This window comes from Mustela erminea, chromosome 8 (genome assembly GCF_009829155.1).
Source record: "Mustela erminea isolate mMusErm1 chromosome 8, mMusErm1.Pri, whole genome shotgun sequence".
NCBI lineage: Eukaryota > Metazoa > Chordata > Mammalia > Carnivora > Mustelidae > Mustela > Mustela erminea.
Genome location: NC_045621.1, coordinates 28,728,659 through 28,755,950, shown reverse-complemented (window position 1 = coordinate 28,755,950; position 27,292 = coordinate 28,728,659). Strand labels below are relative to the sequence as shown.

The 27,292-nt window shown below is 53.5% G+C and overlaps 2 protein-coding genes and 1 long non-coding RNA gene across 12 annotated transcripts in view; 2 read left to right on the top strand and 1 right to left on the bottom strand.

Annotated features, from left to right (window-relative positions):
- NHEJ1 (non-homologous end joining factor 1) overlaps nt 1-6,797 on the top strand; it is a 78,057-nt gene extending 71,260 nt beyond the window's left edge. The window contains exons 6-9 of one of the 3 annotated variants that reach the window (XR_004288548.1): nt 5,180-5,297; nt 5,727-5,845; nt 6,276-6,513; nt 6,622-6,797. Coding sequence is in view for 2 of the 3 variants with exons in the window: in XM_032354838.1 (XP_032210729.1) it covers nt 5,180-5,297; nt 5,727-5,845; nt 6,276-6,350 (312 nt within the window). In the remaining variant the exon portion in view is untranslated. Of the gene's footprint in view, nt 1-5,179; nt 5,298-5,726; nt 5,846-6,275 lie in introns of those variants that run through there. The other 2 variants (XM_032354838.1, XM_032354839.1) reach the window with 2 other exon arrangements.
- On the bottom strand, nt 3,074-20,976 carry LOC116597314. Of its 8 annotated transcripts, none has more exons than XR_004288555.1 (4): nt 20,891-20,976; nt 16,464-17,587; nt 5,859-6,090; nt 3,074-3,543 (listed from the first exon to the last, which is right to left on the bottom strand). It is a non-coding gene; the product is annotated as an uncharacterized LOC116597314 (long non-coding RNA). The 8 variants fall into 8 exon arrangements; XR_004288552.1 differs by lacking the exon at nt 3,074-3,543 and adding an exon at nt 5,295-5,473; XR_004288553.1 differs by lacking the exon at nt 3,074-3,543 and adding an exon at nt 12,622-12,783 and having other exon boundaries at nt 5,840-6,090.
- Nucleotides 20,304-26,829, top strand: IHH (Indian hedgehog signaling molecule). The gene is made up of 3 exons (XM_032354837.1): nt 20,304-20,960; nt 23,372-23,633; nt 25,350-26,829. Exons 1-3 carry the CDS (start codon nt 20,649-20,651, stop codon nt 26,006-26,008), a joined length of 1,233 nt encoding a protein of 410 aa, XP_032210728.1. The 5' UTR covers nt 20,304-20,648; the 3' UTR covers nt 26,009-26,829.
- The last annotated feature ends 463 nt before the right edge of the window (nt 26,830-27,292 follow it).

The following is a 27,292-nucleotide window of genomic DNA, read 5'->3' as shown; positions in this document are numbered from 1 at the left end:
GCCACGTGGATCATTGTCCTGCTTCTGTTTGGGTCTTTTAAAAAGGTTACTCTCTCAGCAGGGCCTTCTTTGGCCTCTGTTCAGAACAGGAACACATCCCCACGCCTCTCCCATGACGCCTGTGCTCATTTGTTTCTTCTCCGTGACGCTGTCACCATCTGAGTGTTTGAATCAGCTCTGTGTGTGTTGTTGTTTCCGCTCCCTAGACTGTAGACTTAAAGAGGGCAGGGGATTTTCTTTTTAATCTCTTGTTCAGTCTGTCCTAAACCCAGCAACTCAGTCATCCTGAGCACCATAGAGGGTCAGTAAATATTTGTTGGGTGAATGGACTGAGGGTGGAGAGGAGCGCCCGGCAGGAGACCTGTCGGTTAGAGTCTTTCCCTTTAGAATCCTCATCCTAAACCATTTTTCTTGTTCTTCTCTATTTATTTTGGTAACCCTTTGGTAATGTGAAACCTTAGAAGAATTTTCCAGTGTGCCCTTAACCCTACGCGGAGCTACTGATGAAAATGTCCATGCTTTCCTAAAGGAAGGCTTGCGCACTCCCCAGGACGGGGAGTTGGTGAGTGCTACCTGTAGAGTTCACCAGGTTGCGAGAGAAAAGCTGTGTGTTTGGGGCACTGCCCCCTGGGTGTGCTCCTGTGATAACTGGGGGCTTCACCGACTCCTGGGGCTGATGCCAGTCCTGAAGACCTGCTCAAGGCTGATGCTGGGGGGTTCCAGTTTGCGTGGTTCTGCTGGCTCTTTTGTCCCCTACACCTGTCCCCTGGGCTGTGGGCCAATATAGAGTAGGATGAGCACTGTGTCAGGGTTCAGCCTTTCCTTACTCGGATTCCAAAGGTTTCTTTTCTGAAACAGCCTCAGGGAAAGGAAGGATGGAATTGGGGTGGGGGAGAGAGTAGAGTGGGAAATCTGACTTCTTTCTTTCTTTCTTTTTTCTTTGAAGATTTTTTTCTTTATTTATTTATCCAAGAGAAAAAGAGAGAAAGTTTGAGAGAAAAGAGAGACAGCACAAGCAGGGGGTGTGGCAGGCAGAGGGAGTAGCAGTTTCCCCGCTGAGCAGAAAGCCCGGTGCAGGACACATTCCCAGGACCCTGAGATCCTGGCCTGAGCCAAAGGCAGACGCTTAACTGACTGAGCCACCCAGGGGCCTCCTGACCTCTAATTTCTAATGGAAAGCCACAACGGGGATCTCTCCAGCAGATCCTGCTGGGGTCAGAGAGCAGGAGGGAGCCTTGGAATCACTGGGAGTGAGTTTGAGATCTCACCAGTGGCGATGGGAGTTGCAGACACATCTCCACTAAAGAAGGGAATTTGGGTGCTGGGACCAGAAATGGGCTGCAGTAGGAAAAGAAGGGGAAATAAAGTGCCCTATAGGATTTCTGTAGCTTTGGTTTTCCTAAAGCTTCTGATACGGCCAGACGGCAGGGGCCAAAGTCCCAGGGAACTGGAGATAGGAGAGAAATGCTTCTCTGTTTTGCCTAATGAAAGGTCACAGTCTAGCAGTTCAGTTAGTGAAGGGCTTCGAAATGGAGCAGAAACCTACAAAGGCAAACTCAGAGGATGCGTCTGAGCCCTCACTCTTGATTCAGTATTCATTCAGAGCCAAGAAAGCCTTGGCAAGCATGGGTATAGCAGAGAAAGCCACTTTGTGAAACAAAAGGAAACTTCCGGGGCATATCCTTTGTCAGAACACCCAGCCAGCCCTTAGCAATCTAGCCTCCTGGTCTTATTTCCCATGAGATACGTCAACATATCCTGTCTTTTCACACCTTTGTGCTTCAAATACTTCCCCACATTCGCAGTCTAAGGGAGGAGGCTGGCTGTATGTCACCCCCCACCCCCACCAACCCCCGCCCCAGGCTTTTTGCTGGACAGTCAGAACTCCTTTTCTTTTTCTCCGGTTCTCATTACCCTTTATTTCTAACTCTGATAGCATAACGCTTGGGAAAAAAAACCCTGAAATCTGCCTATTCCTTGCACCTGAATATAAACCCTTTGAGGCAAGGATGGTGACTTCTTCATCTTTGACTAACTCGGCCCTGTTCTGAGGGGGGAAATGTGCATCTCTTTTCCCTCGCCCTAGTCCTGCAGTCCCTAACACACGGTAGGATCTCAGGGGCTTTCTGCTGCGTAGAAGTGGTTCTGGGTCGATCAGACGAACGCCGTCCGCAGTAGACCAGCCTGTCTCTTCTTCCCCTCCCCACTCCGCGCAGTGACCCGCTCTGTGGCTGGTACACCTTGCTCCGGGCTCCTTCGTACTTTTATGGCAGGGGGCACTGCTGTTTGCTTTTCTTAGTCCTGACCCCACTGTTCTCCCTTTGATCTCGGCTGCCTGCCCCAGCTCTCCCCTGCCATTGTCCTGCCCCCGGAGCTAATGTTTCTCCTTTTCAAGCTCAGGCCTCTCCACCTCCTCTTCCTTGTACACTCTGAGGATAATGCCATCACGGAAGCAGTGATGCTGGGGATGGCTGGACTGAGAGATGGCCTCAGGCCCACCAAGGGTTCCGGGTGGGGTCAGCTTTTCTGGTAGAACGTCTGGATTCTCTGCTCATTTCTCTCTTGTCACCTGAGGGAGCTTGTTCCTGAGCTGGCTGGGGATTGAGGCGAGTGATCTGCGATGGGAGCCACAGGTGGTTGTGGCCCTAGGAAAGGCTGTGTGGCTCCTGTGACTAAAATTCTGCTGTTTAGAGAAGGAAATAGGGTAGTCATACGCCTCGGCCCTGAGGTCAGCCTGTTTGGGTTCTAATCCTGCGGAGCTGTTTACTAGTTGGACCATGTCAGTAAGATGGGGTTACACTAGTGCCTACCATGTTCATGTACCCCGACCCCAGTCCAGGTGCCAGGGAAACAGCAGGAAAAAAATAAAATGGGTCAATACATTTAAATTCTTAGAACAGTGTCTAGCACATAGGAGATATGCAGCAAATGTACCACTGTTCTCTTTCTTTTGTTTTTAAAAGATTTTACTTATTTATTAGAGAGAGAGAGAGTATGAGCTGGGGGACAGGCAGAGGGAGGGGGAGAAGCAGGCTCCCTGCTGAGCAGAGAATCAGGATGTGGGACTTGATCCCAGGACCCTGAGATCCTGACGTGAGCCAAAGGCAGACGCTCAACAGACTGAGCCACCCAGGCGCCCCCCAGTATTCTCTTTCTAGTACTTTTCCGAGAGTACTCAGGTGGGATAACTTCCGGCAACACCTGCAGGACCAGATCCCTCGAGATGGGGAAAGATCTGGAGGAAGGTCCAGGCTATCAGTTCTGTATTTGGGCTTAGGCTCGGGACGCACCAGCTTTAGTGGCCTTTCATTTCTGCCACTTTGTCTGGAGACTCAGTTCGGGATACGGCTGAAGAGCACCCTAAAAAACATAGGTGTCTGTCTGGTTCCATAGAAGGGGCAGGAGGGCAGGAGGGCAGGAGGGTGAGGAATGGGTTAGCGGAGACTCTGCCTCGTCCATCTGTACCGGCAGCACCCGGCCTCCAGAGCCCTGCGTGCAGGAGCCTGGGAGAGGCCACGTTCCCAGAGCCATCTGAAGGAGGTGCTGGAGATGGGAGAGATAGGGAAGGAGAACAGCTGTTGGCCTGTCCACGGCCGGGGCTCTCTGTCTGCGGAGAAGAGGACATGTTTTCAGAGGACGTGGCTTGGGGAGGCTGAAATTAAGGAGAGTGAGGGGAGATGGAGGTGTATGGCCTGATAGTTTACCCACCGCCCCCCAACCTCCCCACACCCCCCACACTCCCACCCGCTTCCTGTGTGCTCCTCAGGGCCCTTTCACTCCTGCGGTGATAGCTGGTCAGAAGCAAAATTCTAACTTTACCTGTGGTTTCCAGTGAGAGTCCAAGCCTGACGGAGTCCTGACGGACCAGGCTCGGAGCACAAGTGCATGCTGCGTTTCCTGGGGGTCGACAAGGGTTTCCGCTCCCACCATCCTTGGGGAGAGATGATCATGACTGTGGTTGAGCAGCTGCTTGCTTGCTTCTCCTGCTTTCTCTCTTTCATCCTTCCCCCTCGGCGGCTTCTCAGAAACGAATGCCTTTATAGCACAGAGCACGTGCCCTTGACGCGAGCTGTGGGTCCGCCCAGGGTTCTCAGGTGGGCGCACTGTGAGCTACTGGCACGGCTTCCCTCCGAGGCCAGCTAGCTTGGCTGGGAACCAGGACAGTCTGCCTGCACAGGTGAAGGCATCCTGGGCCCTTTCCAAGATTGCGAAGCGCAGCCAGGTTTGGGACCCCTGGATACCGGACGCCTTCATCTCGTTTTTACTGCCCTTGCTTCCGTCTCCAGCCGTCACTTCAAGTCTGTTAAGCCGAGTGCGTGAAACTTGAACTAGGCAAAGCATTTTCCTGTGGATATAAATCCACGGTTCATTCACAGCGAAGGAAACAGGTACATAGGGTGTGATGAGAGCAGGATTTCTCAACTTTCTCCCCCTCCTCATCTTGCTCAGGAACCTAAGGCACTTTTTCCTAATCCCTACCCCTCAGGAAATTTTAATACCACAGGGAGAGCAAAATTCTATTTGTGTACTGTATGTAGACATTTCATACCTTAAAAGAGTAAGATTTTTTCACCCCTCAAGAGCCAGTTTTCTCCGCTCTTGGGGGAATGATCGCCCCCATTTGTGGGTTTGTGGATTGCTACATAAAAAGGCTGGGAAGCCTCCAAATCTTTGCACACTTTAGTCCCCCTGCTGACCAAGCACCACAGCTTCATAATTCAGTCTTGTCTCTCAGTCTTTCTTATTTTGCTCTTTCTCCCCTTTCCTGCATTTCGTCCTTATTCTCTCTCTAGTGTGGAACTTTAGGAGGGAACGTAAGTAAAAAGGTGATCTGTACAGCTCAGGGACAATTTAAGTAAGATGATTTCCTAAAACAGTCCTCTCAGAGGTCATTCCTTTGGAAGAAAGGCCCTAGAGACTCTTGGGCAGATACCCCAGGGGCATTCATGGGAAAACACAATAGGTATTGGGGGAATTAAAGATGTGCTTTTGGAGTTGCCTTTCAGAGAAAACCTCACAAGAGGTCTTTATACTGTTCCCAACAAGGTATGCATATGTTGGATCCAACTTCCCTGTATAAATTCTCTTATGGTTGATGCCACTTCTGCCAATGGGATATCAATCTGCTTTTCTCTGGCAATGTAGTGTAACCAATGACAGCATCTCCTCTCCCCTCTAGAAACTACCAGAGGCATGCAGTGTAGGTGACGGGAGACCCTTTGTCATGAACTTACAGAGTCTGTATACGGCAGTCACCAGACAAGAGATCCAAGTGAGACAGAAACATCCCGGCAGCGGTGAGTAGCTCCGGAAGTACTTGGTCTCCCTGGGGTTAGAGTTCTGCCCTCCAATATGGTAGCTCTCGCGCCATGTGAATATTTCAGTTAAATACAAATGAAACGAAATGAAAAATTCCTCTCCTCCTTTGCCGTAGCCATACTTGAAATGCTCAGTAGCCCCACGTGGCCGGCAGCTACCAGGTCGGACAGGGCAGAAGAAGAACATTTCTATCATTGCAGAAACCTCCACTGACACTGGTCTGAATTTTCAGCATAGAAGCAGGGCTTCCCGAGAGTCAGCTGGAGGTTGGACTTGTAGCTACTTCTGTCTGTTTATATTATTAATCCTGAACTCTGACCTCGATCAGAATGCTTGCTAAATGCTAATGCCTCCCTGGTAAGAAGAAGGTATTTACCACGGTCTTCCCTTGGTTGATCTGATTTCAGGAGATCCTCAGCCCTCAAGCAGCACCTCCCCACAAGGGACTGAAAACCAACTTCTGAATGAGCCAGAAGAGCCAGTCTCCTCAGCGCCATCCCTCCCAGTGCCTGAGAAAGAGCCCACAGTGAGTCACGTACCTGCAGCCCCTGAGCCAAATGTCCTTGAACTTGTCACCTCATTGAGACGCTGCCTTAACCATACTGGAGGATATGTGTGACCAGGCCACCAGATGACGGATTTCTGGGAGGCAGTCATGGTCTTTCACATCTTCCCTTGATACTTCCTCTCTGCCATTCCTGCACTGAGTGAAGGACCTTGACTCCTTTTCTTCCTTATCCCACTTCCACTGATGGTCTGGGAGGTTGTTCCCTGGGGGGAGAAGGGATGTACGCAGGGCACGGGGTCTTAGATCACATTCGTTGCCTGACACAGCCTTCAGAACACCTGTGTCAGCCCCTCACCCCCACCAGAGCCACGGGAGCAAAGAAGTTCTTCTCCTGACTTAAGTGGATCTGTTCAAAACCTCTGTTAACTCAGGTTCCTTTTTTTTCTAGGGTCCTTCAGGCCCTGTTCAGAGACCTCAGCTGTCAAAGGTCAAGAGGAAAAAGCTAAGGGGGCTCTTCAGTTAGCCCATCACTGTCTCGACTGCTGAGGATGGACTAGAAGAGCTTCCTCGTGTCACCTTGAGAGGAGCTCCCGTCGCAGCAACATCTGTGACACAGAGTTATATAGTCAGAGCACTCCACCCCCCGACAAGGCTGAGATAACAGAAGTTCACACAGACAGGCCTGGGTACTTTTAACCCAGGGAATCTTGGCTCTACCCATTGGGCACTGGCCTTCCCTAGCCAAGTGGAAGCCAGCTTCCGAGAGTCCCAGACCTTCCTCTCTTTTGTTAAAGGTTCTCCAGACCCAGGATCCTACCATGGACTCTAGGCACGGAGGCCAAGTCAGCAAAAAGGCACAATGCTCTCAGGAAGCCTTGTCCACCTTTCTCAAGAGCCCCTAGCCAACCCTAGGTGCTCCTCAGAGACCCAGTTCTCTCTTAAGCATGGAATAAAAAGCACTCACACTCCCCTGCTTTTGAGATTGCTTATTCTGGGGAACATAGAACCAACATCTTTCACTCTACTGGGCCCCACCCATTGTTGTCTCTAGATGAAGTTCAGGCCCTCGATCTGCTCCTTCAGATTCTTCTCATGCTTCTCTCGTTGTGGCCAGTGCTAAGCCTCCATTTGGGACCTTTGATCTCGAGAACTCTTTCCGTGGTGGGCACAACACAGCACAGATCGCTACCGCTCTCCTTTGCCCAACATCATGTAGGGTTTTTTTTGTTTTTTGGGTTTTTTTTTTTTGTCTGTTTCCAAGGCATAGACAACAGACTAAACCACAGTCTGGGATCAAAATTATAAAGAGCTCCGAGCACAAGGACTGAGGTAGTTTCCCACTGGAGTGGGAGAGACTTCATGCCACTTCAAATAACATGGCAACTAGGAAAACTTGAAAAGGTAGGACGGCAGGGAGCAGGAATGGGCACAGAGTTCTCTGGGACAACGGAACTGGCTTAGAGAATGAACAGTGCCTTAGCAGGAAGAAGGGCAACGTTTCTATGAGGCAGGCAACATCCTAGGGAGAAAGTCAACTCTTTAGACAGATCAGGCAAGATTTAGCATCCCAGGATTGGTAAAGTCCCTTGGGCTTTCCGGCTAGGTTCTCCTTACTAGGTAAGACCCTCTGGAACACGACTTCGGAGAGACAGGAAGGAAAGTCGAGCTCAGATGTTCACGGGGAGCTGTCGGGTGGAGGGAGGTGTCGGGGCAGGACCCATGGAGGCCTGGCCTAGTTTGTTTACTTATGGTCAAATGCCTTCCCATCCCCACGCCTTCCCTGTCTGGGACGGGTGTTTCTGTCCTTACGTCAGGTCATGGGGAAGAGGACAACCCAAGCAATAATAAAATAATAATGATTATAAGGAGAACAGCACAGATATAAGCAGCTAACAGGTACTAAGCAGTTAATGCACACCAGGTGCCCTGATAAGCGCCTCACATTGAATTCTCACGGCATCAGAGAGGGAAGATACTGTTCACCCACTTGGAAATAGAGTCTGGAAGCGATTAAGTGACTTATCAAAGGTCACACAGCTAATAAGTAACAGCCAGCATTTAAACGGAGACTGCAGAGTTCTTAGCCGCGTGTTTGCACTGACCAACGTTCTCTGTTCTCCGGGAAGGGTGCTAGGCCTTCTTTCTTTCTTCCGCTATGACCCTCCTTCTCCCAAGGCCCTGCCTCCTTTCAGTAGGATCTCCTGGTTGCCACTGGCTCCTCACAGCCAGGGGCTCTCAGTACTCCAGGGGCCCCATGCTTTCACCCGACCAGGAGAGTCTGTGGGCTCCCCCAGGGCTCGTTCCCAGGCACCACCAATAACGGCTTCTGGACCACAGCACCCTAAGACGCGCCCCACCATCCGGACTGTCATCGAAGTGAACTGGGGACTATGTACAAACAAGCCCTCAGGTGGCTCACTCTGTTCCCTGGTTTCTTTCTGGCATAATTTAGACAAGCCAGATTTCAGTATCGATGAGGTATGAGACCACAAGGAAAGTGGGAAGACTTCCCCAGCAAGCTGAGTCGGGGGAAGTAAGGGCTCTTCACTTTGGATAATCCCTCTGTCTTAAGACCACAGTGTCAAGAGCATGCATTTTTTTTTTAAATTTTTAATTAAAAAAAAAAAAAATGGAGCCCACTGAGGAACTTGAACTCACAGCCCTGAGATCGAGTCAGAGGCTCAACAAACAGAGCCACTCAGGTGCCCCAAGAGCATGCATTTTTTATCAGAGAGGGCCCAGGCAGTTGTGAATCCCCTGAAATTGTGAATAAAATGCTAAGAGCATAACTTTTTTGCATTCTCGAAAGAATGTGGGACTTTTTTAAGTCACACATTACTTTTAAGTAAGTAAGAGCACACCTAAGCGATCTCCCTGCCACCGCACTGTCCCCTTCACCCCAAAGTTTGCTGCCTGCATAGGGATTTGCCTAAACATATCCTTCGAGAAGCAGTGCTCCCAGAGGCTCTGCCCTGGGTGGGTATCCTTGCCCCTCCGAGCTAGGGGTGGTGATTGCGAATCCTGGGGGCAACTCCAGGGAAATCCCAGCCTCTACAAATTGGCCTGGCCAGGCTGTACTCCAGCCCTGCCCCCTGGCTTGGGCCCCTCCCCAGGCCCCCAGCCTGGCCCAACCCCCACCCCACATGCACATAAAAGGGTCGAATTCTCGTGGCTGCTCCATAAATTTTATTCCGTAAATATTAGTTTTCCCTGTGTTTAATAAAGCAGTGGCCCACCTCCCCGCCTACCCGCCCGCTCCCCGGGGCCGGGGCTGGGGCCAGGGCTGGCTGTTGGGAGAAGGGACTCTTTCAATTGCTTTGGAGTATTTTTAGAAAAAAAAATAATATAAGGTGGTTTACAGGAGCAAGCCAGCAAACCAGGAGCAGGACTAGGGACCTCGAGGAAGTTCTTGCAATTTGACCTAAAAATAGGGAAATAGCGCCACCTAGGCTGCCAGGCCTATTTGGCCTCGCGGACGGGCGCCCCTGCCCCCCACAGTCAGCTGGGACAGGCAAGCTCTTTGCTGGAAGAGAAATCTTCGTCCCTTAGCCGGCCAGCTGGGCAGCACCTCCTTCGGCCGGGCCTGACTGAGGGCTTCCCAGCAGCCTTGAGGGCAGCGCCCTGGCCACCGCCTGGAAAAAAATCCCACCGGGGTCATTCTCTGCTCTGTCACGTCTCCTAGATCAAGGAGTGTTTCCAAAGGCTAGAAAAGTTATTGAGAAGGGAAAAAGGAGCTTCTAGTCTGCATCTTCCCACTGAACCTGGAGGAGCTGACCCTGGAATTTCTGGAGTGTAAGGAAGCAAAGAGATCAGTGCTCCTACGGTTCCGGACGAGGAAAGAATCTGTCGCTTCCCCGGGGTCTGATGAACTTCACCTCCACGGAGCACTTGGGGGGAAGGAGAGAAGGTCAAGACTCCCAAATTCTCAGCCCTACTGCTTCTTAACTTTATCTAGTGGTACATTTGAATTCCCACGTCTTGCCTTCCTGTTCGCTGAGACCTCCCATCTCCCCCAGCTCTTACCTCCGCTCCTCGACTGGGCGGTTGGGAGATGAGCCCGTCTGCCTCTGGATAGCGACATTGCCGGGGCGGGGGGGGAGTTTGGGGGGATGGAAAAGGCCACAGCTTGGTCTGGTTCTCCTTCTGTCCACCATTATGCTGTCCCTCGTGTTGTCCTATTTACAAAACTAGGAAGATCTGCTCCCCAGAGTACAGGGGAACCCTAAAATCCTCTTAATAACCCATCCTCACGATGTAATAAGCTCTTTCTCTGTTCTGCCTACCCCCTCGCTATTTGAGCTATTAATGTCATCTGTGTTATACACCTACTTCCTGTGTGCCTTCTGTTTTCATCCTTTCATACTCTCAAGGAGTAAAAATACTCTCTGAGAACAGAGTCCGCTTTTGACCCTAATTCAGAAAATATCACCATGGTGGGATTATACGAGCAAACGGTGCAACTTCATGTTAACTGGGTTTTGATAAGATCCGGATGTATGCTTTTCTTTCCTTTTTGAAGTAATCTCTATACCCAACATGGGGCTCGAACTCGCAACCCCAGGATCAGGAGTTAAACGCTCTACCCACTGAGCCGGCCAGGCGCCCCAGGATGTGTGCTTTCCTAAGCTCTGCCCTGAAGTATTTTCTATATTCTAGTTTTCCCAAAGAAGAAACACTTCAAAAGGAGTAGTGACCTCCTACAGGAAGACCCCCGCCTCGGAGCCAGAGCCGTGGCTCTGGGTTCCTAGACCCTGTTCCCGACATCAGTAAATACGTGGGCTCACCGACTTGCACTGGATTATGCTGGGCACTCAGTTACAGAGAGGAACGACGGAAGGCGGGGGAGTCCCACTTTGGAGGGAGAGATCTCCCAAACCGCCACGACCTTCTGGAAGCTGCAAGTTAATCTTGTTGCTCCTTACTGCTGTATTCCTCCCCGCACCCCCACCGCGTCGGACAGGGCATCAGAAGACCCCATCCTGAGGGGAAACATCCAGACAGGGAGAGTCTGAATTAGCTTGCGTGCGTGCACATGGGTGACACAGAGGGACCTAAGGGATCCCTCGTTCCTTGAGCTGCAAGCCCAGCTGTCCTCTGTCTGTTGTCCTAGACCCTTGGAGGAATACTTTTCCGTCTCCCGAGGTGCTGCCTTATGGTGGTTCCTCAACTCTGGGGTCTCATTTCTTTACCCTGGCTTCCAGGAAGTCATGACATGGCACCGAAGCCTTCCAGCAAAGGCTCCTTTGCTCTTCCAAGCTATTAAGTCCTACCCGTGCTTGGTCTCGCTCTCTCTGGAAGCCCAGAACATTCTGCTGGGCCCTCTACACTCCCGGACCCTTTGAATGCAGCTAGCCTCTCCGCACCTAACTCTCATGGGTTCCTGAGAGTCTGGGCCAGCTCAGGGGAACCCGGAAGAGGCACTGGAAGGACTCCAGGGTGTGGGGAGCACATAGCCATTGACTCACCTGGGAAGATTGTACCAGGATTACCTGTCCTGCTGGGCCGAGGGCCAGGAGTTAAAGGAGCATATGCGATGCCACACTCGTCCTCCCCTCACTTTGGGTCCCCAAACAGAAGCGGGGCTAGAACTGGGGAGGAGGGCTTGGGGGCTGCTGGGAGTCCCTTCTGAAATCTGGGTGTTATATTTACTTTTTCATATTGGCAGCTGGAAGGGGAAGCCCATCCCAGCTCGGCATTGTTGTCTAACATGGTTAATCAGATTCTATAATCCTGCTGTGGAAATATTGGGCCTCACTCAAAACAATAGAGACCAAGAATATTGTGGTTAAACTTCAACCAACTGCCTCCCTGGCCTGTTTGCCTAACCCCTACCCCCCTCTCCCGGGCCAGAGTCCTCCTCGCTTTATGGACCCCTGATAGGATCGACAGGAGAAGGGAGAATGGAGTAGGGTAAGGGTAACCCTCTTGACTAGCCTTCCATCCAGCTTCCCCCTCCCACCCCAAGCCTTGAAGGGTAAGCAGGATGGTGCGCTGAGTCGGCGCTGGGGGGCGGGGAGTGGGGGAAGCCCTGCAGGGTCTGGGTCTGTGGCCAGGGGTCAAGCACAGTACTGCCGGGGGTCCTGGGAGGAAGGAGCATGTTAAGAGATCCTTTATTCAAGACTAAAAGATCTGCTACCACGGGAGGAGGAAAGCCTGCCAGTTTCATTTACAACTGCTGCCTGGCGCTGCCCAGGGCACGCGGCAGTACCGATGGGTCCCATGTCACATATGGGAGGAACAGGAAGGCCCTGGCTGGGGGAAGAGGAATTGCCAGAAAGGATTTCTGTTTCATTAGTTACCGGATATGACAATAATGTAAAGAGTCATACTCTGATGATGTGTGGATGTGACCCAGATAACCCACCTTGAGTGGTTTTCTGCTGGTGCTAATGTCCATTCCGTTGCTCTTTTTAATAAGTACCAATTCAGGGTGGCAGGGTAATTTACACGATTGGAAGAGGAGGACAGAGGGAATAGAGGGCCTAGGCAATGGCCACGTGGAATCGAAAGGAGATGCAGGGTCTGGATTGTCTAAAGGGAAAATTAACGCAGCAGTATGTTTGGCCAAAGGCAGACGACGTTCCTCCTGTGGACACTAGGGCACCTGGTTTAAGAAATGGCCAACTCTGAGTTTGTCCCCCGCTGTCACCTTGCCTTTAGAGGTGTCACAGCCAGTGAGCTGAGGTACAGTGAGGCCCAGCGCCAGCAACTTGGACTATTGAACGGTCAAAGTGTAGGCGCATTTTTAGGATTGGAAGAATGAAAATAGTAGAACTGTGCCAAACGAAACTTACTTGATCATGTCATACAGGGCGAGGATGGAACACCAGGAGGGAGCATTTGATGTTTCTCACTGAGGGTGCTGTGTGGTAATTTGGGGACAGGCATGGCTCCTGTGGGTCCTCCCCCAAAGCCATTTTAAAGCAGGAACTGGTTTAAAACTGGCAGAAGGACACCTGGAAAATAGTTCTTGGGAGTGAGACTCTAAGATGTGTGTATGCTCCCAGAGAGGAATCTTGAAATCACCCTAATGGCCGTCATCAGATGGCATTGAAGCTGGTACAAAACTGATGTCAAGATGATCTAAAGATGACGGAAAACACTTCAACAGTTAAGTAAGTTGGACAACTAGTGGAGAGAAGTCAGTGGGAAGAAAGATGACCCAGTGGAAGCTCCAGAGGATGGGCCGTGGTTTGGACCTGGAAGGGAGACGTCGGAAGCCAGGCCAGTTGGTTAAACCTTGTGCGGTATATAGACTGGGACTGTCAATGGGAAAGTCCACCGGGGTGTTCAAAAACATCACAAAGGAATTCAAAGAAAGGCAAAGGTTTGTAGAAACTATATCAGGAATGAAATAATTAAAAAAAAACATATTCCACAAGAAACAGCACAATTAAACATGCATTAATTCAAGCCCTGTATATGTTGAGTGCTGACCCCGCAGCATCCCCACCAATCAGGGATGTTCTGCTACTTGCTTTCTGGCCACAGAGATGTCGCTTCTGTTTTCAAGAAGCCTCCCATCCCAAGACGATAGTGAAGGGATAGTTGTTTTCAACTGTACAAAGTAGAAAGTGGAGAGCCACGCCCATGTCTCTTTTTAAAAAATGTTTAAAAGAATCCTATCTATTATTTTATTATTTATTTGTATATATTTTTTTTCATTTTTATTTTTTATTTTTATTACTGGCTTTTATTTTTACCAGACTATATTGTGTCCATATTTACATATCAAACACTAATCTCTTTAAGGGTAAATTATCTTCAGTACAAGCATTATACAAAGTTTGAAAATTATACTCATGATTAATGAGCAGAAAACCAGGCTTACTCTGTTTCTTCCCCCAGCTTCGTCCTTGATCGCACTGGTCTCCTTGCTATTTCTTTAATATGCAAGCACGTAAGGTCTTTCTTTGCTTTCTCTGCTCCAGAACGCGCTTCCCTACACATCTGCTTGGTTGAAGACCTCACATCTTTCATGTCTTGGCTCAAGCCACACTCAGGAAGACCTCCACTGACCACCTTACTTACCAGAGTGACCTACCTCCCAACCTCACACCCTCCCCACAAGCAGGCTGCCCTCCCACTCCTTCTCCCTTCCACGGTTTGTGCTGATGGTCCTTCAGGTTCCCCAGTAACACATTGTGCAACTTCGTTATTTTTAATTGTCAGTATCTCTAATGCTTCCCCACTAGACTATACAGCTCCACAAGGGCAGGGCTCTCTTCTTGTTTCTCTGGTTCTCTCACATCTCAAGCAATTCAGGTCATGTTTGGCACTCTCTAGGGGCTCAACACGACTCACGGTGTGAATATCTGAAGAAAGATGATCACACACACACACACACACACACCACCGTCCACCCCGGCGGTATCTTGAAGGGGTTTTAGAAACTTGTGGACACAAACGAATTTCATCTTTTTGGTTTGGAGCAACCTGTCAGAAGGCGAGAGTGGGGCCGAATGCCATCATGTGAGCTAGAACCACAATGGAATGGAGCTGTCATTTTGCAGAAACTAAGAACACAAGTTAAAAGAAACAAGTGACAAAATACCTTCTTGCTTTCTTTGGCTGTACATCCCCAGTATCCTTAGGATCCTATCTGTACCAAGAGAGACTGGTGAGAGAGTGGGAGAGGCCATTCCAAACCCAGTTACAGAAAGCATTCCAAGAGCATCGTTTGAGTATTAAAAGAGTAGTACCCTCTCCCATACCAAACATTCACTGAACTAGTATTTTCCAAGACTCCCTTGAAGCAACTAATTTCTTCCCAAATAGAGACACTGGGGTTGAAATAAAGCTTATTAGTCAACAAACATGTTATTATCCATATACAGAAATATATTTGTATGTGTGTCTTTCAGTCTATAAGAGTTTACCGCAGTCCTTAGTTTCTGATTTGCAGGGAGCAGGGGACCTCTTCTAATATTGTTACTTTTTCCCTACATTTTCGAAATCATCAAAGCAAGGTCTTTAATGCTGGAATCTCTCTGAAATTCCTGTAATGAGCTTATTGTTAGGGGAAGGTAACTTGACATTCCCATTTCTAATCAACAGCTGGCTTTCAAAGCATTTGAGTGGCTCTAATTGGATCTCCAAAATGTGCTCCTGACTGATCTGAGGCTTGAAAGACAGGCCTGCTACCATTTCTGCATATGGGCCAAATTTGGTGGAGTTGCTAACCTCTTTAAAAAGATCAGGGGTATGGGGCACCCGGGTGGCTCAGTTGGTTAAGCGACTGCCTTCAGCTCAGGTTATGGAGTCCCAGGATAGAGTTCCACATCAGGCTCCCTGCTCAGCAGGGAATCTGCTTCTCCCTTTGACCCTCCCCCTTCTCATTTTCTCTCTCTCTCAAATAAATAAATAAAAATCTTTTTTAAAAAATCAAAGGTACAGGGGCGCCTGCCTGGCTTAGTCGGTAGAGTGGAAACTCTTGATCTCAGGACTGTGAGTTTGACCCCCACGTTGGGTGTAGAGCCTACTTAAAAAAATCAACAGAAATCAGAATGATCCCAACCAGCTGGGGAAATGGTCAAAGATATGAGGTGTTAAAAATCCAAGATAAACGTAACAAAAGAGTCCCCTAGATTTAGAGAGAAAATGAGTGTCTTGAACAGAGGTCAACAACCCAGTGTGCTTGCCCCAGGAATCACAAAGAAATGGGGTTATTATGGAGTCAAACCGGTCTGGATTCCAACTCCAACTCCCTCGCTTACAAGCTCTGAACCTTAGTAGTTCCTCATTCGTAAAACGAAGATAATGGTGTCAATTTCATAAGGCTTTAGTGAAGGTTACATCAGATCGCAGTGGAACCTCCCCCCTTCCTAGATCGTCCAGCTTGGGTTTTCATTATCACTGTGTCATCATCTGTGTTTGAGTCACAGCCCATCTCTGAGTTTCCTCTTCATTCTTTCTAGGCATTCCTTCCCCTCCTTCAAAACGGATATCTTTCAAGAGGTCTAACCCCATCACCAGTTGGAATTAGAGCACCTATGAAATAGATGTCAAAATCATCTAAAGATGATGAAAAACATTTCAACAGTTCAGTCACTGGGACAACTAGCGGAAGAGGTCAATGGGAAGAAAAGATCCCAGGCTAACAGCTTCCCAGTTCCATACCCTTCTAGGCCGGGATCTACTAACTTCTCTAGTTTATAATGCATTATTCTGTACTCATTCAGGAGTGGTATTCACTGCTTCGTAACTGTCTTTTATTTTCACGATTTATTTTTGAGGTTAAATAGTAAATTTCTTGAGAAAAACAACGGTGTCTTTGACTTTCTGTTTGCATTCTCTGTCTTTATGTGCCCATCACGCTGTTGTGCACAAGGTAGATGATCCCTCAGAGAAAGAATCCTCTTAATCCCACTGCTGTCTCGGGACACACAAGTAGGAGCAGCGGAGTATGAGCAGCTGGATGGATGCTACTCCCCCTGGACGGATGATAGGAATCAGACAGCCGCTGTTGCTAGCCAACCCAACGGAGGATAATGACACAAAAGCTTTGTAGTTTACAGCTTATACTTGTACTTTACAGCTTATACTTTTAACCCTCTTAACAGTCCTCCGAGGTAACTGATAAGCTTTTCACTTGATACATGAGAAAACTAAAATTTAGAGAAGTCAAGTGACTTACCCAAGGCCACATGGGTAGAAGGTATCAGAGACCACGTTCGGGTGCAGATTGGCCGATTCCAGGCCTGGTGCTCTTTCCATGAGCCGGGGCTGCTGTGCCCTGAGTCACCGGCAGGTATTCAACTAACGGCATTCCTGAAACTTGTCTCGTTGTGGCTTGGCTCCCATGGATTTAGAGCAAGATTGATCTGGGCAAGTGGCAGGACTAGGAGGAAAAAGACTAGTTGATTACAGAAATAGGGACCAGCACAGATTATGTGTGTGATTCTGCGGATATACACACACGTCTGTACACACGCACATACCTACACACACCTGTACAAATAGATGACAAGCAGCACATGGTATTTGTACTACAGTGTTAATTTCAAGACGGAGTAAATATACTAGCATAGTAGTCTAATAAACAGATAGTAAAACCTTTAAATTTTCATTTAAGTAATCTCTACACCCAACATAGGGCTGGAACTCATGTCCCCGAGATCAAGAGTCCCACACTCTACTGATTGACCCATCCAGGTGCCCCCAACAGATATGTTTAAATTATCCGGTTCTATGGTGTCTTTTCCTCCCTCTCCTCTTTCTTTCCGACCTAGTTTTCCAACGTGCACTCTAGTAAGCAAAAAAGAAATCAGCATATCCAAAGAAATAGATTTTACTTTGTTCTTTGCAAAATCCAGACGATTGAGGGGGCGAAGGGGTCTAGAGGTGGGAGAAGGAAAGCGATTTTACCAATAGGCCCAGGACTCAGATGTGAGGTGCCCTCATCAGGCTCTGTTGCCGCTGCTTAAACTCCAGGCCATTGCTGGCCCTGGGAGTGGCACACCTTGGTTCTCCAGTTTATTGGCAACAGGATCTACCAGTGACCAGAAAAAGGAGCAGGCTGCATTTGCTTCTGGATGGATGAGCGTAAGTGCAAAGCTACCCCACATCTACCGAACGGCTAAGAACATGGGCAGCCAAGCCATCTTGGGCCCCAGTTGGGATCGAAAGCGCTCCAAGATTACTGCCGTGGAAGTGACGATGCTTTACTTACGGGCCTCTTCCCCACCCTCCTTCCACTGCAGGTGACCACATGGATGCAGATCTGAATTTGAGATTGAGATCCTGAACCACCACTGTGTCCTGAGAAAGAAGTGTAAGTTCAGAGTGAAGAAGCTCCAGGGTTCAAATGACCGTGGGACCCCAGACAAGTAACTTTATCTTTAGAGCCTTAGGGTTGTAGATCCATAATGTGAGAATAATAACTGCCATGGGCAGGGGGTTGTTGGGAAGATGTGACTAAGTGCTTAAGGTAAGTGTCATAGAGAATAGACTTGATAAATATCAGCCACGCCCCCCCTCCCCTGCTTCTCCCAGTCCACACCCTGAGCTCTGCTTCTAAGTTAGCCAGGCAGAGGAGGGGCTGGACTTGGTGGAGCCACGATCTCAACCAACAAGGTTACACTGTGGTAAGGGCACCCCCATGCGAGGAGCACTCCCAATGCCAAACTCTCTCAGCACTGATGAGTGCTTTTTTGACACAGATCAGGTCTTTACCAGAGATCTGTATCCCACAGGGTCACAGTTTAAGAAGGGAAGTGAGAGGAAGAATGGCAAAGTTAATACATGGTTAGAAGTTTGAGCCTCTAAGAGAATCTTAAATTGTCTTTTATTTGGAGAAAAGAAGGTTGAAAGTGAATTTAACAAACTCTTTGAGACTGAAGTTGGTTAATGGCCTTGATCTCTAAGACCAGGAAAAAAAAAAAAAAAAAAAAAAAAAAAGGGAAAGGAGTTGAATTTGCATTAGAGAGGAAGGAAGAAAGGCAGACTGAATTTAAGGCAAAACTGCTCTAGATGATTATTACATAACACATTGGGACAGGTGACCCTGGAAGCCTATGGGGTGGTCTTCTTTAGAGCTCCATAAGAAGAGGGCCCCAGTTAGTCTGGATGGGGATAGGTGCTGGCCTGGCTGAGTAGTCTGCCCCGGAAATCAGGGGAAGAGAGGCAGACAGGTGGGGAATATTGCAGGGATATCTTCTGAGCCCCGGAAAATATGCCTTAAAGCTCTCTGAGAGCTTTCAAGGAAAAGAAACAACATCAGAGTGGTCTGAGACTGGGAGACAGAATCCAAATACCAAGGAAGGAAGAACCCAGTGTAGGGAACATGGGGCAAAGGGGAGGAAAAGAAACAGCCCATCCTGTATCCAAGTCTACTTCTGGTGGCGTCATTCTAACTTCCCTTCTGTGGGCCTCAGTTTCCTTTTCTATAAATGAAGTGATTGGATTAAGCACTACCTTGAGTCCTCAGCAATTCTGAACTTCTGTTCACAAAATCGACCCACAGAACACATGAGCACATCTGTGAAAAGCCACCACCATCCAAACCCCCGGGCTGTACTGGTGGCAGAAGACAGAGGGCCAGCACACCAACGCGGGAGAGGGCTGGGGATCTGGGGTCAGACCCAGGTAGAGGGTCGAGGATTTGAATTCCTCTCTGCTCCTCAGCCAGAAACTAGTTGTTCATCTCCTTTGAACTACAAAATCTTCCTTTGTAAACCAGGAATAATAATAGCCTCATTGAGGGATGTGAGTTTAAATTAGATAATGCAACTAGAATGCTTGGTATAATAATATCTACTAGCTTCTGTGCCTTGGGCACCTATCAGCAAAACGGTACTTATTGTGTTAGTATTCTTGGATCGAGAATTTTAAAATCTTTCTATTTCTATCTCTACTGAATGTTAGGATATATTGCAACCGAATCATATCATTTGTTGCGATGGTGGCATTTGTCTTTAACATATTTGCCTTCTCTTGTTTTAGCAGAATAAATTCGAATTCATTCAGCTTTCCTGAAAGGCATATTAAAATAGGTACACAATCCATGCTTCTCTGGCTGCCTCTGCGTATTCTCTGTGCTTTCTAATTTGTCAAGTAGAAATAACAGAGTAATTGTCCAGCGCGCCAGCAGCTCTAAATCGCTGAGATGGTCCTTAGTAAGTCCCTGTACCCGAGACCTGTGCTGCCCCTCTCCGCGGTGGTCAGTTTCTCCAGGATTCTGGCGGTTTCACCATTAGCAACTCTTCTCGGCATCTTGGCCCCTCCCTTTGCAACTTCAGTTTGCTCTCTTTAATAGTGTTTCCAACTCAAAACCCCCTCTCCGACTCTTTGTGAGGCTGGATGCCCCACTCCCACGCTGCACACCGGGGGGTCATAGGATGTGCGCCGGGTTGATAGGGAATTCAGTCCACCGAGCCCAGAAGGCGCGTCTCCTGGGCCAGGGCGGGGCCCCAGGTTAGGAGCGGCCTCCTGCCTTTTGGCTTTACTTCCCCGCAGGGGACACCGTAGGCGGCTGTGCGGTCCCGCCACTGCCCCCCGCCCCTCGCGTCCGGCCGCGCCGTGGGTTGCGGTCTCTGTGGGGGTGGCAGCTCCTGTCCGGGAGGTTTGCGTCTGGCGGGGCACCCCGGAGCCGCGGGGAACCCAGAGGCGAGGCCCAGGCGGGGTGGGGCGCGTCCGGGCGGGGAGGGCGAACTCAGGCAGCACAGGGGGCGCCGAGGGCAGCGGGCGGGCGGACGCAGCGGAGGAGCGAGCGGGACGAGGGCTGGCTGGTGCCGGGGCCGCCCGCCCGAGGGGGAGGAGGCTGTGCCGCCCTTGCCGCAGGTTCGCTGTCGAGCGCACAGGAGGCAGGGACATGGGTAGGGTGCGGTCTGCGCGGGGCCCGAGCCCGGATCTCTTCCATTTCCCCTCTCACTCGGCCCCGAGCTGCGCCGCAGACGGCAGCAGCTCCCGCTCCGCCCGAGCCGCCTGACCGCCGGGCCGGGGTGCTAACCGCGGGGCCCGGCAGCCCCGCCGGCCAGCCCAGCCCAGCCCGGCGGCCCGCAGCCCCGCCGCTCGCCGCCCCCCGCCGCCGCCGCGTTGCCAAAACAAACGGGCCGGCCTATTTATTGGCGGCCGGCGAGCCGGGCAGCTCAGAGTCGAGGCGCCGAGGGGGACAGCGCGCCGCCACCAGCCAGGGCCCCGGGCCCCCGCCCCGCACCTGAGTCCCGCCGGCCCTGCGCCGCGCCGCGGCAGCCCATGGCGCCCCCGCCTGGAGCCCCCCGGAGCCAGCCGGACGCCTGAGTCCCCCCAGCGCTCCCGTCGACTCGCCCGCCCACCAGCCCACCAGGCGCCCTCGCCCACCTCTCGCTCGGGCTCCCCGGCCATGTCTCCCGCCCGGCTCCGGCCCCGACTGCAGTTCTGCCTGCTCCTGCTGCTGCTGCTGGTGCCGGCGGCGCGGGGCTGCGGGCCGGGCCGGGTGGTGGGCAGCCGGCGGCGGCCGCCGCGCAAGCTCGTGCCGCTCGCCTACAAGCAGTTCAGCCCCAACGTGCCCGAGAAGACCCTGGGCGCCAGCGGGCGCTATGAAGGCAAGATCGCGCGCAGCTCGGAGCGCTTCAAGGAGCTCACCCCCAACTACAATCCCGACATCATCTTCAAGGACGAGGAGAACACGGGCGCCGACCGCCTCATGACCCAGGTGAGCGCGACCCGCCCTCGCAGGGCGCCGCCGCCGAAGCACCGCCACCTGCCCGGCCCTCCCCGCCCCCCTGGCACCTTTTCTCGACTGGCTGGCACGCCCCCTGGCACCTGCCCCTCTCGCCAAGCCCGGCCGTCTGCTGCCCAAGATGGGCCGGCCAGGGGTCTCCGGGGGCAGCGCGGACATCCGCGAACCCGCCGGAGGCTGTGAGGAGAGCTCCCCGCCGCCAAGCGCCACGGCGCAGCCGGGTGGCGGCAGCCTCTCTGGCCCGGAGTGCAGGCAGCTGAGGTCAGACGCGGCACCCGGAGGTACCTGGCCTCCACCGCCTCCCGTGCCTCCGGGACCCACTCAGTCCCTCCGGGCCTAACCTTCCTCACGGCTGCGCCCCTCTCCTTTTGAAGCCATCGGGCACCCCAAAGGCGAAGAAGCTGTGGGCGCAGAGGGCCTTTCCTTCCCGCGCGCTTGTGGTCCGCTGCGCTGCCCCCTCCTGGAGTAGCGTCCCCCCTGGGTCTGGTCTTAGGGACAGCGGGAAGAGTTGGGCTGGGAGGCGGAGGTGGGAAAGGGAACTTGCCGGGCGAGCCCACGTGTCTGTCCCGAGAGCTGAATGGCCCAGCTGCGGTTAAGGGTGGGGTGCCAGGAACTTCGGGCTCTGGGAACGAACTTGGGGGATCCCCTGGGCTTGGTGGCCGGGACGGGGAGGGCTGAAAGAGAAGAGCCACGATGCCCGCCTGGGAAGGCCGGGAGCAGAGCTGACGCTAGCTAGTCTCTGCAAGCGCGGAAGAGGACCGGCTCAGCCCACGCTCTTGGGGGGCAAACTTTCTTTCCTGAAGCCTGGGTCGCAAGGAATCAGAAACCTTCCTCCCCTTCCTCAGTGGTGTCCCTGGGCTGCCCCCGCAGGCAGGGAGCCTGCTCGTTAGGTGCTCTGGGAAGAGCAGCTCCACCACAACCCTCAGCCTGCGCCCTGGCGCCGGGGCCGGCCGGCCGGTGTCGGGGCCGAAGGTTGGCTGGTGGCCGGGCCGGGCCGGGCGCCGAGGAATGCAGATAAGGATCCGGGCCACGGGCTGGGCAATCATTGACAGCGCGCGCGGGCTCTGCACCGAGGGGGGGTGGAGGGGGAGAGGGGCGGGGAGCAGGGGCCTGCGGGCCGCCGGAGGTGGGGGGCTAGAAGCCTGGAGGCAAGGAGCACGCAGAGCTCCCTCCCTGGGCAGTGAGCGCCCCCCCAGGTAGGCTGCTGGCCCCAGAGGTTGGCCAAACCTTGGGCTGTAGCTGCTGTTGGCTCCTGGGAGACCCAAGTCCAAGGGTCTGTGGGGCCTGGGCTCTCCCAGGTGGGGCACCGGCTGCCCAGGCTTGGCAGGGCCCCGCACCCAGTCAAGGACTGTGAAAGGGACCCCTCTCTCACATGCCCCTCCCCCCAGTCAACTGCAGGGTCCTTTGGGCTGCAGGCACGGTGGGAGTCACCACAGACCCATGAGCTCTCTGGTCCTTCCCGGTAGGTCAGGGCACAGCTCAACTCTCGCCCCTATGTGAGACAGAGCGCAGAGCCGGCTTGCTGAGATCAGAGGCTCGTTTCCTCTGGTCCCTTCTCTGATAGGGGCCACGCAGAGGTGCTCATGGCTCTGGACTCAGGGAGAACGTGTCCTGGGATTATCAACCCCACGGGCTCCCCATGCATCGGGAGACGCTCCCTGTCGCCCTCCATCTGGCCGGGCTGTGAGCTAGCATTTCCATCAGCTTCTGGTTCCCCTGCTTCCCCATCCTCCGATCCATTGCTGGAGGCTTTTGGATCTTCAGTAGCAGCAGGAATTGAAAGGAAGAACTCTTTGGCGCTGGAGAGATCCAGGCAGCCCGGGATTCCCCTCCAACACACCCCCACGCTGCTGGGGCGCTCTGCACCTGCCGTCCCTCAGGGCTGGAATTGGGGGGCTTCAGCCCTGAGGCTACGGTGACACCTACTGGGCACCTCCGGCCTTGCATGCCTAGCAGTCCTGCCCTAGGCAGTCGGCTTTGCTACCACTTCCCCCCACCCCCCACCCTGCTAGCAAAGGGCAGTTTCTGGTCTCCAGGGCCTTGGTGGGACAGGGGGACTGGGTGCTGGAAGAGTAGCCCCATCTGTGGAGGGATGGGTGGCCCGATCTGAGGGGAGGGAGTGCAGAGAGGAGGGGCCGCTTATCAGAGAAGGTCGCCCAAGGGTAGACCTCCCGCGGGGCCCTCCGGATTTGTGGCGCCACCATGCGGTCCAGGTCCCTGGAGCCGCCAGATGCTAGAATGCAAGGAAACAAGTTAGGGCTCTTTGTTCTTAAGAGACAGGGATAGAGCACCTCCCCGGTTTCCCAACTCAGGCAGATGATCTGGGAGAGGCCTGGCATGCAGGTCAGCATCTCCCCCTAACTCCATGTGCTTTCCTCTTGCAGCGCTGCAAGGACCGCCTGAACTCCCTGGCCATCTCGGTGATGAACCAGTGGCCTGGTGTGAAGCTGCGAGTGACTGAAGGCTGGGACGAGGACGGTCACCACTCGGAGGAGTCGCTGCACTACGAGGGCCGCGCAGTGGACATTACTACTTCAGACCGCGACCGCAATAAGTACGGACTGCTGGCTCGCCTGGCCGTGGAGGCCGGCTTCGACTGGGTGTATTACGAGTCCAAGGCCCACGTGCATTGCTCCGTCAAGTCCGGTGAGCCGCTGCCTGGGGACTGGGCCCGGGGCCGGGGCCGCAGGGCGTGGGCAGGCACAGGGCTCGCTGCTGCCCGGAAGGTGAAGAGGCCGGCCAGGGGATGGAGGAGGGGACCCCAGGGAAGAAGACGTCTGCGGCGCTCCCCGCTGCTGCTGCTGACCACCTGCTCGTCCCGTCCCTGGTAGTGTCATGGCAGGAGCCTAGGGAGACAGGGCCTGTCCCAGCGCTGCTGGGGGCCGGCCTTGCAGTCCGCAGTCCAGAGCCTGCCGCAGGAAGTGCAAGCCAGAGCGAGCTGGACAGATGGGAGCCAGGCTGTGACAGAGATGGCCTCCCCACTCAGCTGACTCAGAATGGAAGCGGGTGGTGGGACCAGGGGCCGGGGCCAGGGCGTGCCCAGACACCAGCCTGCCTGACCAGGAGCCAGGAGCCCAGAGATTCAGAATCCACAACCCTGCGGCAGGTCAGGCCCTTTAGGGCACTTCCTATGCTCCCCCGGGGGAGGGGGTGGGTGCACGTGTCCCCAACCTCTCCCCCCCAGGGCCCTGAAGCTGGACATTTTGGGGCACAGCCAGCCACGAGGGCCAGAATAAACAGAGTGGACTCAATAAAGTGGATTTTCCCAGATTGGCCGCCTTGTTGATCCAAATGGGCAGGCATGGGGGCCTCACCCCTCCCTCGACCTTGTCAACATCCCTGTCACCTACACTGAACCCAGTCACAGATGCTTCAAAAGTTTCCTGCGTGACGGCCAGCCTAGCCCCACCAGGCTGTAGGCACCGGGCCATAGTCGACACTTGAAGACCTGGCACACTGAGACCAGGCCCACTGCTTCCTATTCCCAGACCCACCGGGGCACACCGTGGGGCCCCCACCCCCGCCCTCCCCTTGGGCACTTGTCCACCAGTGGTATCTGCTTCAAGTCACGTCCATCCTGCACCTGTGAAACACTGGCCTGGGGCCAACTCCCCAGGTGGCCACCTCCATCCTCATTCCTGACCCCCAACACTGCCCTCCATCCCACTCCCCAGTGCCACCATGTCCTGTCCCCACACAACGACCCAGCACACGAACTGAAGACGGTGATTTTACCCTTGCCAGTGAGCCGGGCCCTGGCCTGACTGTCTGCTCCGAGGCTCCCCAGACATCTGTTTTTGTGCATGGCCAGTCCTCCTCTCACTTCCTTATGGGCTCTGAGGTTCAGCTCTGGCCCAGAACTTGGGGAGTCCATCTGAGAGGGCAATTTGGGGGGAGTGTCTGAGCAAAGAGTGAGAAATAATGGGACCTCCAGATCCCAGAGGAGCTAAGTGCCTTCTCCACGGAGACTGCTGCTTGCCGAGGGTCAGGTCACGGCTGACTGCTGCCCATCTCAGACAATCCTGGTCCTCTCTGACAGCCTCAAGTCACTGTCAGGATGGAGGTCAGGTGGGGGCTGTCCCTGGGCTTTAGAGGGGCCCTTTCCTCCTCACCCGTGGGTCTCAGCACACTGAGTCCACTCCTCTCGCTGGCAAAGGCTTTGATTGGGTGGCGGTGGGGGAAGGGAGGAAGATGGCATCGTGGGCTGGGGTGGATTCAAGGCTGCATGGGACTGGGGGTGTGTGTGTGGAGCAGAGCTGGTGTACGGTGAGCGGTGGCAGGGGGCAGCCTGGGAGTGAGAGGTGCTCTGGGGAGGGGTGCTCTGACAGAGTAGTAATACCTTTGTGTCCCTTCTTCCCACAGAGCACTCAGCTGCGGCCAAGACAGGAGGCTGCTTTCCTGCTGGAGCCCAGGTGCGCCTGGAGAGTGGGGCACGTGTGGCCTTGTCGGCCGTGAGGCCTGGAGACCGGGTGCTGGCCATGGGGGAGGATGGGAACCCCACCTTCAGTGACGTGCTCATTTTCCTGGACCGTGAGCCAGACAGGCTGAGGGCCTTCCGGGTCATCGAGACCCAGGACCCCCCGCGCCGCCTGGCACTCACGCCTGCCCACCTGCTCTTCACCTCCAACAATCACACGGAACCAGCGGCCCACTTCCGGGCCACCTTTGCCAGCCAAGTGCAGCCTGGCCAGTACGTGCTGGTGGCTGGGGTGCCAGGCCTGCAGGCCGCCCGAGTGGCGGCTGTCTCCACACACGTGGCAGTGGGGGCCTACGCCCCACTAACCAGACACGGGACGCTGGTGGTGGAGGACGTGGTGGCTTCCTGCTTCGCGGCCGTGGCCGACCACCGTCTGGCTCAGTTGGCCTTTTGGCCCCTGCGACTGTTTCACAGCTCGGTGTGGGGCAGCTGGACCCCGGGAGAGGGCGTGCACTGGTACCCTCAGCTGCTCTACCGTCTGGGACGGCTCCTGCTGGAAGAGGGCAGTTTCCACTCACTGGGCATGGCCGGGCCAGGGAGCTGAAAAGTCCCCTTGGCTGCCCTCCAGCAGCTTCCTGACTCGGTCCAAAGGCCTCCTTGCCAGCAGCAGGGCACTGGTGCTGGACGGGACCTGAGTCGGGGGAGCACTGGTTCCCACCATCTCCTCTTTCACGGAGACACACCATTGCAACTTCATTGCGCAGTGCCAGTGTCGACCACCCATCCCACTTTGATGCAGTGACAAGGTTGAAAGCCCAGCTGGTTGGTGGGGGTGGGAGGGGCTGGTCTAGCCTTCTACCCTAGAGACCTCAAGGCTGGCAGAGCGGGGCCAACCCAGCCAGCTCTCCCTTCGACTTTTCATACCTGTCTCCCCCGCGGGGGAAGGCCCATTCCATCTGTCTTAGGCCCCTTGTAGGTGGGCTTGCCCCTCAGTTGATGCTGCTAGATTCCCTGAGAGCCAGCAGGGAGCTGGCTGGACTCGACATCAGCTGCCCAGAACCGAGAAGGCCGTAGGGTAGGGCAGCCAGCCCGGCCATCATGAGGCAGGACCTTCCTTTCTGGACACACTCCTCAGGACGCCTCCAGAGACTGTTGCTATCAGCGGGAGGAGTTCTGGGTTTCAGCCAATGTGATCACAGCGCCCGGGAACCTGGGGAGGGGGCTGGATGTCCTTCAGCCCCAGCCCGGGCTAAGCTCCCTCTTCTGCTGAACCACGACCCCCACTCCCCCTCCGGTCAGTCTCCCCCCACCTTATTTATTGGCACGGAGCGGGAAGCCCATGGGAGAATTTGGGGGATGTTTTGGTCTTTTCTTCCTTTTGTAATAAAAATTATTTAAGTTGTTAGAGCTGTAGAGTCTAGGATGCTGTGTGGGGCCAATACACAGTCTGGACCCATGGGTGGGTCTGTCCGGGATGTGCTCACCTTCCTCTGTGGACAGAACCTCCCATGCTCCCACCATCTCTGCAGGCCCTCCTCATCCAGCAGCCCAGCAAAGCCTCCCCCTACACACACACCCCCGGCCCCAGAGAGCTGGGCTCGGCGCTGGGCAAGGCCTTTCACGTGCTGACCTCCAACTTTGCCTTAAACACTACTGGACCAGAGAGAAAACTGAGGTAACTAGCCCAGGGCCCCATTACTCCTCTCAAACCACCTCACTGTGCCTAGTCAAGGCCCTTTTCCCGCTTGCTCCAGATTTTCTCGGGGCCTGGGGTTCTCTTCCTTCAGTGCGAATAATGGACCACGGTACGAGAAGATTCTGTAGAATTCGCATCTGCCTTGTGGCCCATTCTGACTTCTGGGATAACTCAGGGGTCCCTAATCTAGCA